The sequence below is a fragment of the Dryas octopetala genome, chromosome 3 (assembly GCF_963921425.1).
Source record: "Dryas octopetala chromosome 3, drDryOcto1.1, whole genome shotgun sequence".
NCBI classification, from domain to species: domain Eukaryota; kingdom Viridiplantae; phylum Streptophyta; class Magnoliopsida; order Rosales; family Rosaceae; genus Dryas; species Dryas octopetala.
The window spans coordinates 13,358,331-13,371,161 of record NC_141368.1 but is presented as its reverse complement, the minus strand read 5'-3'; the positions used below and the strand labels follow the sequence as shown (position 1 = coordinate 13,371,161).

The 12,831-nt window shown below is 36.5% G+C and overlaps 1 protein-coding gene and 1 long non-coding RNA gene across 2 annotated transcripts; one reads left to right on the top strand and one right to left on the bottom strand.

The window, feature by feature from the left end:
- Positions 1-339: 339 nt before the first annotated feature.
- LOC147291095 (putative ABC transporter C family member 15) lies at positions 340-9,539 on the top strand. The gene is made up of 11 exons (XM_086236279.1): positions 340-473; positions 2,168-4,518; positions 4,602-4,688; positions 5,078-5,728; positions 6,189-6,353; positions 6,793-7,087; positions 7,373-7,587; positions 7,808-8,113; positions 8,406-8,469; positions 8,548-8,787; positions 8,945-9,539. Exons 1-11 carry the CDS (start codon positions 434-436, stop codon positions 9,085-9,087), a joined length of 4,557 nt encoding a protein of 1,518 aa, XP_086092405.1. The 5' UTR covers positions 340-433; the 3' UTR covers positions 9,088-9,539.
- LOC147291094 (uncharacterized) lies at positions 7,491-9,805 on the bottom strand. The gene is made up of 3 exons (XR_015121129.1): positions 9,585-9,805; positions 7,728-7,851; positions 7,491-7,595 (listed from the first exon to the last, which is right to left on the bottom strand). It is a non-coding gene; the product is annotated as an uncharacterized LOC147291094 (long non-coding RNA).
- Positions 9,806-12,831: the final 3,026 nt, after the last annotated feature.

The window sequence follows — 12,831 nt, the reverse complement described above, 5'->3', positions numbered from 1 at the left end:
TGCTTCTTTTATAAGTTGCTATAAAACATCAGCATCGGTTCAGATAACCAGCCAAATGACCGTCCCCATTTGAACCCCCTCACGTGATACGCCCTACCCCCTCCCTATAACACACACACACACACACAATCTTGAGTACCAATATATACATACATCTATACAAACTCCCTACGCATTTATTCTTATGCTCTCTCTCTCTCTCTCTCTCTCTCTCTCTCTCTCTCAAACGTCACTGTATTTTGTGGTCCCTGACAATCCCAAAATTGAAAAGGCCTCTGATACTTGCCATAGCCTTGCTCATGAAACTTTCTTTATAATTAAGGTCCCAGCTGATCAGTACTCATTGTATTATTAGTCTGAGAATCCAAAGGTGGTGAGTCCACAGACAAAACCATCCGTCAGCAAGACTTGAAGCTTTAGCTGGAGAAGAAGCATGGATTGGGAAGCCATGTTTGATTTAGGCAGTGCAATAAGTAAGTTTCCAATACCATTTTCGACTAGTTGCTCATGTACACACACAGATGCATGATGAAAGAGACTGCATTTGCTTTGTATCAGGAACTGAATTTTCATGTTCTCTAGTTGTTGTTTTTCTTGTCTTTTGTGCTGTCTTTCTTGTTACTAAGTTGTTTTGGTGTAATCGTCACCAGCACCAAAAGCAAAGTAGTTCTTAACAAATTGGCTTTTTTCTGTTTGGTCAAGGCTCTTTCATAGCTAGCTAGGCTCCCTACCTATTTTCATAGATTTCATTGTACCTGACCATAATTAGTTAAAGGTATCTTTGCTGGCCAAATAGTATTTATGACAAGCTTTGCATTTGCATTATAGACTTGTCAGAAGACATGTTAAATCAGTACCCTGTTTCATGCTTCTTTAGAACATAAATTTGCATCATCCGTCCCTAAAGTTTCATCAAACCCATCACCCAAACTTAGAACAACTCTTGCTTTCTTCACACTAATAATTATAACAGGGAGTTTTATGATAGATTTCCTTCCATCAGCTCATTTGGTGAAGGCCAATATAGTTCTGTCAATTTGTTCATAAAAAATACTGCATAATACATGGTTTAACTTCAAAACAATTTTTTTTTGTCTTGACTTCAAAACAGTTTCCATGGGGTGGTTGTTCTGATTTCCATTTGAAAAGCAATTTCAGTGGAATGGTTATCTTATAATATGAATTATTCAATGCTTACTCTGCTTTGCCATTTTCCTCTTTGGGTTGGGGCTGGGAATACCTAGTAATAACTAAAAATTAGACAGAAACACAGAGAGTGATTAAAACTGAGGTTCGAATGAATCTTCTCAAATTATTCTCAACAACCCAAAATACAATGTGTATGATTTGGAGGCCATCAATGTCCTGTACTAGTCACTGCAGGATGTGTATGACCCTTAATGGCCCTGTTACCTTTTTTGTATTATGAATAAGAACATTAGCCTAGTTTCAATGTAATAGCTAGAGGTTGTGTTTCCATTGTATAATACAATGAAATTTACTTCATAGTAATCATTGATTTAGCACTCGTACACACACAAACGTTTGAATCAATATTATGTGGGGGTCTAGATATACAGAATATGAGATGAAACTTTTTGAGTGTAAAGAATGATGTCAGAAGGCCATTTTGTCATGCCAAGTTTGAGATGCACTTGCTACAACATATTAGGCTTTTGCAGTCAGCATTCTAATAAAGTTTCTGCATCACACGGTCACACCAGAAAACAAAATTTTTTCTACACGACAGTAAATTGTTCACAAACTTTGCATGGCCTCAATCGAATTTTAGTGTATCATGAAATGAGGAAAATGCTGAAGGAAAATGAGAAAGCTTTCAATTCATCAAACATAGGAAACATATACTGTACAGATTTCAAAACTACTTAATTTTTAAGTTGTAGCAAGAAACAAATTAAGCAAATATTAGTCAAGTGTTGTGTAGCAAATACCAATAAACCAATTTTCTACGTTTATGAGCTTTAGCAGTTACAGTATCTTCATATTATAAAATGATTGCAGATACATTCTGGTTGGTGAAAGTGTACATTACCTTTAGAGTTCATGTCGTTTTCAAAGACTGCTTTAAGAAAACAAAAACTTATCATGATTATTTGCATAACATTGGAAAGAAACATACCTCATCCTGGTTTGTAATGTGTGACAGATATTAGGTTTCTTCAATTTCGGACAGATTGGCTCCAGCAAAACTTGCCCTGCTTGTGTGAGCATATTAGCATAGTTCTGCAACTTAGTTTTCTTGGCATCTTAGTACTATATTTTGTACAAAAATGTATGGGCCTAATCTGCAAACGAAGAACAAAGGTCCCAGACAAAAGCACAGAGAAGTATGGCATTGGCGTACAATTGAGCACCATTTACAAAACCAGCATAGCTTGTTCCCTTTTTCTGATGGGGAGTCATTTCATAGTGCTTCTGTTGCTGCTAAATGGAAGTGGGACTTACTGCAACCTTAAAGTTCATGTTGTTTCATCGGAGAGTATGCAAGTGGTATCATGGACAGTGTCATCCATTGCAGTATACCAGATTGTGAATATTAAGTCCATCAAGTTCCCTTGGTTACTAAGAGCATGGTGGCTATGCAGCTTCTTCTTGTCCATCTTCTCTGTGGCTCTTGATACTCATTTCAGAATCACATACCATGGCCAGCTTAGATTACAAGATTATGCTGCCTTCCTCAGTGTCCTTGCATCCACCTGCCTATTTGGTATTTCAATACAAGGGAAGACGGGGCTAACCTTCATCGTCCCAAATGGCATCACTGAACCACTTCTCAATGGAAAAAGTGATAAACATACAGAAGGAAAAAGAGAATCTCCATATGGAAAAGCTACTCTTCTCCAACTCATTACATTCTCTTGGCTCAACCCCTTGTTTGCCGTTGGAATCAAGAAACCCCTTGAACAGGATGAAATCCCAGATGTTGATATCAAAGACTCTGCTGAATTTCTGTCTCACTCCTTTGATGAGAGACTAAAACATGTTAAGGAGAGAGATGGAACCACAAACCCAACAATCTACAAGACAATCTATTTATTTATCAGGAAGAAAGCAGCAATTAATGCAATGTTTGCTGTAATAAGTGCAGCAGCATCATATGTTGGTCCATATCTTATAAATGACTTCGTAAACTTTCTGAATGAGAAGAATGCTCGGAGCTTAGAGAGTGGTTACATTCTTGCCCTTGCCTTTTTAGGAGCTAAGATGGTTGAGACAATAGCACAGAGACAATGGGTTTTTGGGGCTCGACAACTAGGCCTTCGCCTTAGAGCTGCTCTGATATCTCAAATTTACAAAAAGGGCTTACTTCTGTCAAGCCAATCCCGTCAAAGCCGCACTAGTGGAGAGGTCATCAACTATATGAGTGTAGATATCCAAAGAATCACAGACTTCATCTGGTACTTAAACATAATATGGATGCTGCCTGTTCAAATTTCCTTAGCAATCTACATTCTTCATACAAATTTAGGCATGGGTTCATTGGCAGCATTAGCAGCAACTTTAGCAGTTCTGCTTTGCAACATACCCATGACTAGAATTCAGAAAAGATACCAGTCTAGGATCATGGAAGCCAAGGACAACAGGATGAAAGCCACTTCAGAAGTTCTTCGAAGCATGAAGACAATCAAACTTCAGGCGTGGGACAGTCAGTTCCTTCACAAGTTAGAAAGCTTGAGAAATATAGAGTATGGTTGGTTATGGAAGTCACTAAGACTATCAGCATTTTCAGCTTTCGTCTTCTGGGGATCACCCACATTTATCTCTGTGGTGACTTTCGGGGCATGCATGCTGATGGGGATAGACCTCACAGCAGGGAGAGTTTTATCAGCATTGGCCACCTTCAGAATGTTGCAAGACCCGATATTTAATCTACCTGACTTGCTCTCTGTGATTGCACAGGGAAAAGTTTCTGCAGATAGAGTAGCTTCCTATCTCCAGGAAGATGAAATTCAGAAGGATGCCATTGAGCATGTTCCAAAAGATCAGATGGAGTTTGCAATTGAAATAGAAAATGGAATATTCGGTTGGGGTACTGAGTCAAGCAGCGCAACTCTTGATGGAATACACTTAAAAGTGAAGAGAGGTATGAAAGTGGCGATTTGTGGGACTGTAGGATCGGGGAAATCTAGCCTGCTGTCATGCATTCTTGGAGAAATACAAAAGTTGTCAGGAACCGTGAAGATCAGCGGTACAAAGGCTTATGTTCCTCAATCTCCATGGATACTGACAGGAAATATCAGGGACAACATTCTGTTTGGAAATGCATACAACAGGGCCAAGTATGACAGAACCATCAGAGCTTGTGCTTTGGAAAAGGATTTTGAGCTATTCTCCTGTGGGGATCTAACAGAAATCGGAGAGCGGGGAATAAATATGAGTGGAGGACAGAAGCAAAGGATACAAATTGCTCGTGCAGTTTACCAAGATGCTGATATATATTTACTCGACGACCCTTTTAGTGCTGTTGATGCTCACACAGGCACCCAACTCTTTGAGGTTAGTCTTCCAGGACTTTCTGTGTCAGGAAGAACAATATCAGGATTGTCTTAAAATTGATTATAGTTTCTATACTCTTGCAGGATTGCATGATGGGAATTCTCAGAGAAAAGACTACACTTTATGTCACCCACCAAGTGGAGTTTCTCCCAGCAGCAGACCTCATTCTGGTAAGCAAGTCAAAACATAAATTCTCTGCATTTCAACAGTCCTTTTCCTCTGTTTTTTTTTCCACTTTGGTAGGATATTTATAGTGGATGACTATGGAAAGCATACAAGAACAAATGCCAGTGGCTGGAAACATAGACTTGTTACTGAAAAGAAGTTTATGTTCTGATTCCAAGGATACTTGAAATAATTGGGAAACTCTTCCTACTAGTTAGTCAGGGACCTACTGAATAATCAATTTTATAAGTATTTCAATCATATTCTGTAATATTATGTTATATATGCTTCATGATCAAGTCAACTTACGTTTTCCAAAGAATTTGCCACAATTCTCAGGGTTGTGAGGAACTTCTACCAGACTGAAACTAACATGAGTTCCAACTTCCAACAGGTTATGCAAGATGGAAAAATTTCACAAGCTGGAAGATTTGAAGAGCTTCTAAAACAAAAAATAGGCTTTGAAGTTTTGGTTGGTGCTCATAGTCAAGCTCTAGAGTCAATCCTCACAGTTGAAAATACTTGTAGAACTTCTCAAGATCCAACACCTGACAGTGAATCCAACACAGAGTCCACTTCAAATGCTGAACTTCAACAGACACGGCATGACTCAGAGCATAGTCTCTCCCTAGAGATTACAGAAAAAGGAGGAAAGTTGGTGCAAGATGAAGAAAGAGAGAAAGGAAGCATTGGAAAAGAAGTTTACTGGTCTTATTTGACCACTGTGAAAGGTGGAGTGCTAGTTCCAATCATAATCTTGGCACAGTCATCATTCCAAGTACTACAGGTAGCTAGTAACTATTGGATGGCATGGGCTTCACCTCCTAGTAGTGAGACTGAGGCTAAAGTGGGGATGAATGTCATGTTACTTGTTTATATACTACTTGCCGTTGGAAGTTCACTTTGTGTGCTGTTGCGAGCCTCGCTAGTAGCAGTAGCAGGACTTTCAACAGCACAGAAGCTGTTCACAAATATGCTACATAGCATACTCCGAGCGCCAATGGCATTTTTTGATTCAACCCCAACTGGAAGAATCTTAAACCGAGTAAGTTAAATTTGAAATACATGTATGATTTTCTGTTCACATTACTCTCTGGAGGGACTATTACCACAATGGAACGAAAATTAATTATTCATGGTACAGATACTCTTATAAGTACCTGAAGTTCTGTAATGTGAACAAACTTCTAACAGCAGTTCAATTCATGTCAAAATTCTAACTCATGAAAATCAAATCAGATGTCAGAGAAATAGTAACTAACTAGAGGAAGTTGACTCAAGAAGCGAATAGAAGACTACTAGATTAGTCAACAAATGAAAATATAAAAGTCTGATAGCACCAAAAAAACATATACAAAGGTCTGTTCCTTTGCTTCCAAGATATGTAAGATGAAACACTTAAGTTTTCGTAATGTTGAGTGGAGACAGCTATAAATTGTTTGTGCATGTGTGTCTATGTCCAAAGGTGAAGTTCCGGACTGAAAATCCCTTTATTTATTTTGCAGGCATCTACTGATCAAAGTGTGCTAGATTTGGAAATGGCAAACAAGTTAGGTTGGTGTGCTTTCTCAATAATACAGATCTTAGGGACCATTGCAGTGATGTCACAGGTAGCTTGGGAAGTCTTTGTCATCTTCATTCCAGTAACTGCAGTCTGCATATGGTATCAAGTAAGGACTTCTATCTCATTCCAGCATATAATCAATCTAGAGATGATTAGTTAATTCTGAGCAAAGCAGAAAAAGAAGAAAAAGGGAATGGCAAATTTGGAGTTCTATAGCATCCCAGTGTTCAAGTTCCTCGTGAAAATCAGAACAATGTTAATTATGAAAATATTATATGTAAATAATTACAACAAAATATAAAAATGAAATAATGGAAATTTTCAATTGACATTAATGAGGAACACATAAAACCGCTAAGAAAATGATATGAGAAAACAAACTGGACTTGTTTGAAATGCTACCCAAAAAGAAAATATGATATTTCTATTATGTGGCTTCCAAATTAGTCTTCTCTATCTGCGTGTGTGTGTGTGTGTGTGTGTAAATCCAGATTAATGCTCTCAATTATGGGTATTGACTGAAACATTAATAATGATTACTTCAGCAATATTACGTACCAACAGCAAGAGAACTGGCACGGTTATCGGGCATACAAAGAGCTCCAATCCTTCACCACTTTGCAGAATCACTTGCAGGAGCAGCAACAATCCGTGCATTTGATCAACAAGTTCGCTTCAGTGACACAAATCTCAGTCTTATTGACAACCACTCAAGGCCATGGTTTCATAATGTGTCAGCAATGGAATGGCTTTCTTTCAGACTAAATATACTATCCAACTTTGTTTTTGCCTTCTCATTGGTCTTGTTGGTGACCCTTCCTGAAGGAGTTATCAATCCAAGTGAGTATCATGATCATTCAAACAAACTAAACACCATCAAGACCGTCAAGGTGGAATCTGTATATAATAATTTGTTTAGGAATATGGGAATTAAATAACCTAGGAGGTAAAAATCCTGGAGCAGAAACAATCATACAACTCATTCATGTGCCCGTGCTGCAGGCCAGATGGTTACTTATTTAGTGGCCTCACTTTAATTAGCAAAATTAAGTTTCTTTAAGGAAAAGTAAACTATTTAGTCATAAACAGAGCACTTATGCAGCTTTTTTTTCTTTATTCAAACAGGCATTGCAGGGTTGGCAGTAACATATGGAATAAATTTGAATGTTTTGCAAGCTTCAGTTATATGGAACATATGCAATGCAGAAAATAAGATGATCTCAGTTGAAAGAATTCTACAGTACTCAAACCTGACAAGTGAAGCACCTCATGTAATTGAAGAGTGCAGGCCACCAATCAACTGGCCACAAATTGGAACAATTTGTTTCAGAAATCTGCAGGTAAGACTCTATAGCGAGTTTTAAATCAAGGAGAGGCAAACATTTAAAAACCTTCGCATTCAGTTGAGCACTAAATAATTGCACAGACATGTCAAAGCTTTTCAACTCATACTGCACACTAAAAATAAAGAGCAACACACCTTATGTTGCTTCATTCTTCCCTTCTGTCCTTATAAACAGTGTCTTACACCCATTATACATTCATGTGGCTGCCTTGCAGATTCGTTATGCTGAACATCTCCCATCTGTGCTGAAAAACATTAGCTGTACATTCCCAGGAAAGCACAAAGTTGGTGTTGTAGGAAGGACAGGAAGTGGGAAATCAACCCTCATACAAGCCATTTTCAGGATAGTTGAACCTAGAGAAGGAAGCATTATAATTGACGATGTAGACATCTGCAAAATTGGCCTTCATGATTTAAGATCAAGGCTTAGCATCATTCCACAGGACCCAACAATGTTTGAAGGAACGGTTAGAGGAAACCTTGACCCACTAGAGGAACATTCTGACAGTGATGTTTGGGAGGTAATTATTCTTATCAAATAACCTATACTTGAAGTGACTCAGCAAAAAGACAAAGAAAACACCCTTGAATTGAATCTTTAAGTGGGGACAATACTTTTATATTCTATCCTTGGTTAATCTAGCCTCAATCAAGAGGTAGATTATGTGTGACAAACATGCATATATTCCTTTACAAGCTCCAGATGATGAGTCATAAATTCCAGAAAAGGAAATTACTTAGAATAGAGAGTCACCTTTGTTAATGTTAAATCTGACATCATTTTCTATTGAAATTAAATTCCCAAATTTTCAGGCTCTAGATAAATGTCAGCTAGGTCATCTAGTGCGTGGAAAGGAAGAAAAGTTGGATACCCCAGGTCAGATGAATTAATTTTGGCTGTTAAATTGATCTGGTGGTCTCTGGTAATAACTGCTAATATGCATGACTCTGACAGTGGTCGAAGATGGAGAAAATTGGAGTGCGGGCCAAAGACAATTATTTTGCCTTGGAAGAGCATTGCTAAAGAAAAGCAGAATTCTGGTATTAGATGAAGCAACAGCATCAATTGATTCTGCAACTGATGGGGTGATACAGAAGATCATCAGTCAACAATTCAAAGATCGAACAGTGGTCACCATAGCTCACAGAATCCACACAGTAATAGACAGTGATCTCGTTTTGGTCCTTAGCGATGGTAAGTATAAACATACACACACACACACACACACACAAATGCAGGCGCGCACACACGCACAAATATGCCTGCATGCAGACACAACTTACACACCCATATATTCACAGACATACATTAGATTATTGAAAGAGAGTTTAATCAAGTTCTGTGCAAACAGGAAGGATTTCGGAGTACGACACACCAGCCAAGCTACTAGAGAGAGAAGAATCCTTATTTTCTAAACTCATAAAAGAGTACTCGATGAGATCCCAGAGCTTCAACAACTTAGCAAATCTAAGAATTCTAGATTCCAGTGTTTGATAGATCAATAGAGATCCTGAGCAAAATTCAAAGAACCATGAATTGGGTAAGACCATTTTCACAAATGCTTGAATTTATACATCACCTCCACACAGGTGACACCATTGATTGGACCCAGATGAAGTAGTAGCTCTTATAGTAACTTCTACAGTGAAAACTAGAAGCCCAAAGTCATTTTTCTTCTTATAGATGCAGCATTCATGATATTGTAATTTCTATATTAACATCAAAATAAACAAAGATATTCTGGCCTCTGTACGACCGTCCAACATGTGTGAGTTTGTAAGTAGCAGAATTTATCAATTTAAGTACCATTTTGGGTATAGTAAAAGAATTCCAACAATCTTCTTGCAACTCATATGCATCAAGATGTGTGAAGAATGTGTTTGATTCTAAACTGCAAAAGTAATTCCAATGTAAACCCTCCAAAAAGAAGTTGGGTATTGCAGCTATTACTTATTGGTACATAATTAAACAGTGACGCAGTCCTTACTTACATGGAGTTACTTGATTTCTGGAGAAGGAAAATGTACCCAGTCGAAACCATGAGCCACAGAATTACGTGAGAGTCTGAGAGTCTGGGACAAGTCTTGTACAAACAGAATATCCACATCTTCAAAATTCATAGCTTTGCCTTTGCGAAGTCGACTCTGACGTTTTGGAGAAATAATTTTTGACGTGTTTTGTAGTTAGAAGTTAGAACTTCATCGTCTAAAGTACTGAAGACCAAGTTTTTGCTGTTTACCGAAGTTCTGTTTTGGACTTGACTTTGTGTATAAAATTGGAAGTTATGTTTTCACCAAAAAAAAATAAAATTGGAAGTTATGTTCAATATCCAATGGATTCCAGTCCAAACTAATTCAATTTGATTTATTTCAATGTCTTTAGTAAATTAAATTGGATCGAAATTTTAAATCCTGACATGTAAAATTTACTTTGAAAATTCAATTAAATCCAAATTAATTAGCTTCATACTAATTTTATCTTAAAGTGATTTGAAATTATGGAAATTATAATTTAAAGTTTGAGCAAATTACAACTTACACCCTTGAGGTTTGAGGTGTTTCACAACTTGTATCCTATCGTTTTAATTTTTTAAATTTATTGTCCAATATTTTAATTTACTTACAATTAATTACCGTTATCTATCTGACTATCAGGCCAAACGTTAACTAATGACATGACAGTTAATTTACTTATAATTGACTACCCACGAAACCACCAAGAGTTTCCATAGTACATTTCTCCTTCTTTGTGCCCTTTCTAACATTTTGTACCAGCACACATGAAAGGATCAACCCAAACAAAATACCCATATTTGTGCACCTACACTCATGGTGGCTTTGTGGGTAGTCAATCAATTGTAAGTAAATTTTAACTGTCACTTCATTAATTAACATCTGACATGAAGGTCAGACAAACAACGATAATCTATTGTAAGTACATTAAAAAATTGGGTAAATTGAAAATTTTTAATTGTCACGTCATTAATTAACATCTGACATGAAGGTCCGACAGATAACAGTAGTCTAGTGTAAGTAAATTAAAAAAATTGGGTAAATTGAAAAATTGAAATGATAAAATACAAGTTATGAAACACCCTAAACTTCTGAGGTGTAAGTTGTAACTTTCTCTTAATGTTTTATGTGGAATGTTGTTTGGGACATTACATAACCAAACACTTGGCTAAATTATAATTTTGGCCCAAGTACCAAATTAGCCACCAATTATTGGATGCATTTCAAGTGAGTCTACAAATAACAAAATCTTTCAATGGCATCCATAAACTAATATTTAAATTGAAATATTGACTTATGTAAGATGCAATTATAAGTTTAGGGGTTAAATGCTAACATGGCCAATCATAAAGCAACATGTTTAATGATGTTGCGCCAATTTCACGCCTCGTTCCACCCATTTCCCGACACGTGTTCGCCTACCTCCTTACACGGGCCCACCACTCATTCTAATTTATCATCTAAAATATATTTATCACATAATGATTTAGAAAGATAGTTGAAATTTTGTGAATTTGAACCCTTCCATTAACTATGCGAGAAAGGGGAGCGAGTGGCGGGCTCGTGTTAGGAGGTAGGCAGACATGTGTTGAGGATTGGGCGGGACAAGGTGCAGAACTAATGTCACGTCATTAAACATACCGCATCATGATTGGTCACGCTAGCATTTAACCTCCAACTCTAATGGTGCATATAACATAAGCCAATTTTTCAATTTGGATATTGGTTTATGGATGCACTAGAAAGACTTTATTGTTTGTGGAATCTGTTGAAATATCTCTAATATTTTATGGCTAATTTGGTACTTGAAGTTAATTTGGGATTTGTAAGCTTTCCTTTTGTTTTTTTTCTTTTTTCTTTTTAATTTTAATTTTTTTTTATTTATTTTATTTTTTTTTATTTTTTTTTAAGGCTACTATGCAACTAGAAGACGATCATGCATATCACACACACCAGCGAATAACCCTTTATCATTTGGTACCATTTACGTGCCTACGGATACAAGTTTCCCTTTTGCACTGGGGGCGGTGTCATTTCCCTCATTGACAAAGAGTCGCCGTCATAACCATGATCCATGTCCCTTGAGCCCAAATAGGCAATGATGGGTTGAGTTACGCTCTAATACCATTTTCGATTTATGCATGTCATCCTTGCACAAGGGCGATGCTAATTTTTATATATCCTCATTAAGTCATCGACAAGTTTCTTTAGTTTAAAAAGTTGTACTCACACTCTTATAGTTTGGTTGACATGACATTGGTCCACTTTAAAAAGGAATTCAAGTGAAAACTGAGCCAAACTACAAGAGTCAAATGACCCTTATGCTTGGCCATCACGAATTGTCACATTACCGCTCCATAAAAATTTGATGAAATTATTGCAAAGTAAATAAAATACAGGATACATTACAAATTTTTAAGTAGAAAGAGGGTTGAACTACATGGACGAAAAAAATGTAATATGGCCCAAATACTTATCGGCTTTCCAATTTTCTTGTCATACACAATTCTATCATTCTTTCCTCCCATGAAAATTTGGAATTAAAGTACATGCTATCTACAAAAGATAGAAGATCCCCATGATAAAAAATTGATGTACACTCTTTGTTCTTTTAGGCCTTCATGTTTGTAATTGTTTGGCTTTCTAGGTTTCTTTAATGATCGAAGCTCTATTTCTAACAAAAAAAAAAATGTATTAAGTACTATTCCAAGATGAAGAGACACACCACCAATTAATTAGGGCAAATGTTATTTATAAGGGTATGAGATACACTACGTTTTTTTTTTTAACAACACATATAGACTTGAGATCTCTCCAACATTGTAGTTGGTGTCATTTTGTTCAGTTGGATTCCACATATTTGATATTTGAGATTATATGCAAGCAACATGTGTATATTCCTTCAATTGAACTTCAACGAAAATTCTATTTTAATCTTAATTGCAATTTGTTATATATATATATATATATATATATATATAAACAAGGAGGAGTACTCTAAAACTAATTGGTTAATACGAAGTTAACCATGTTTTAGGAACCATTACATAACTAATCTCATAATCCGAACCGTCAATTATTTAGGTCATACTTCAAAGATCATCATTGCAAAAAATCAACTAAATCAGAAATTATTTAGTCATTTAATTGAGATCAAATAAATAAACGGATCAGTATTTTTGATAAAAGCATATAAATGGTTGTTGTTATAATCAAATGACTAAAT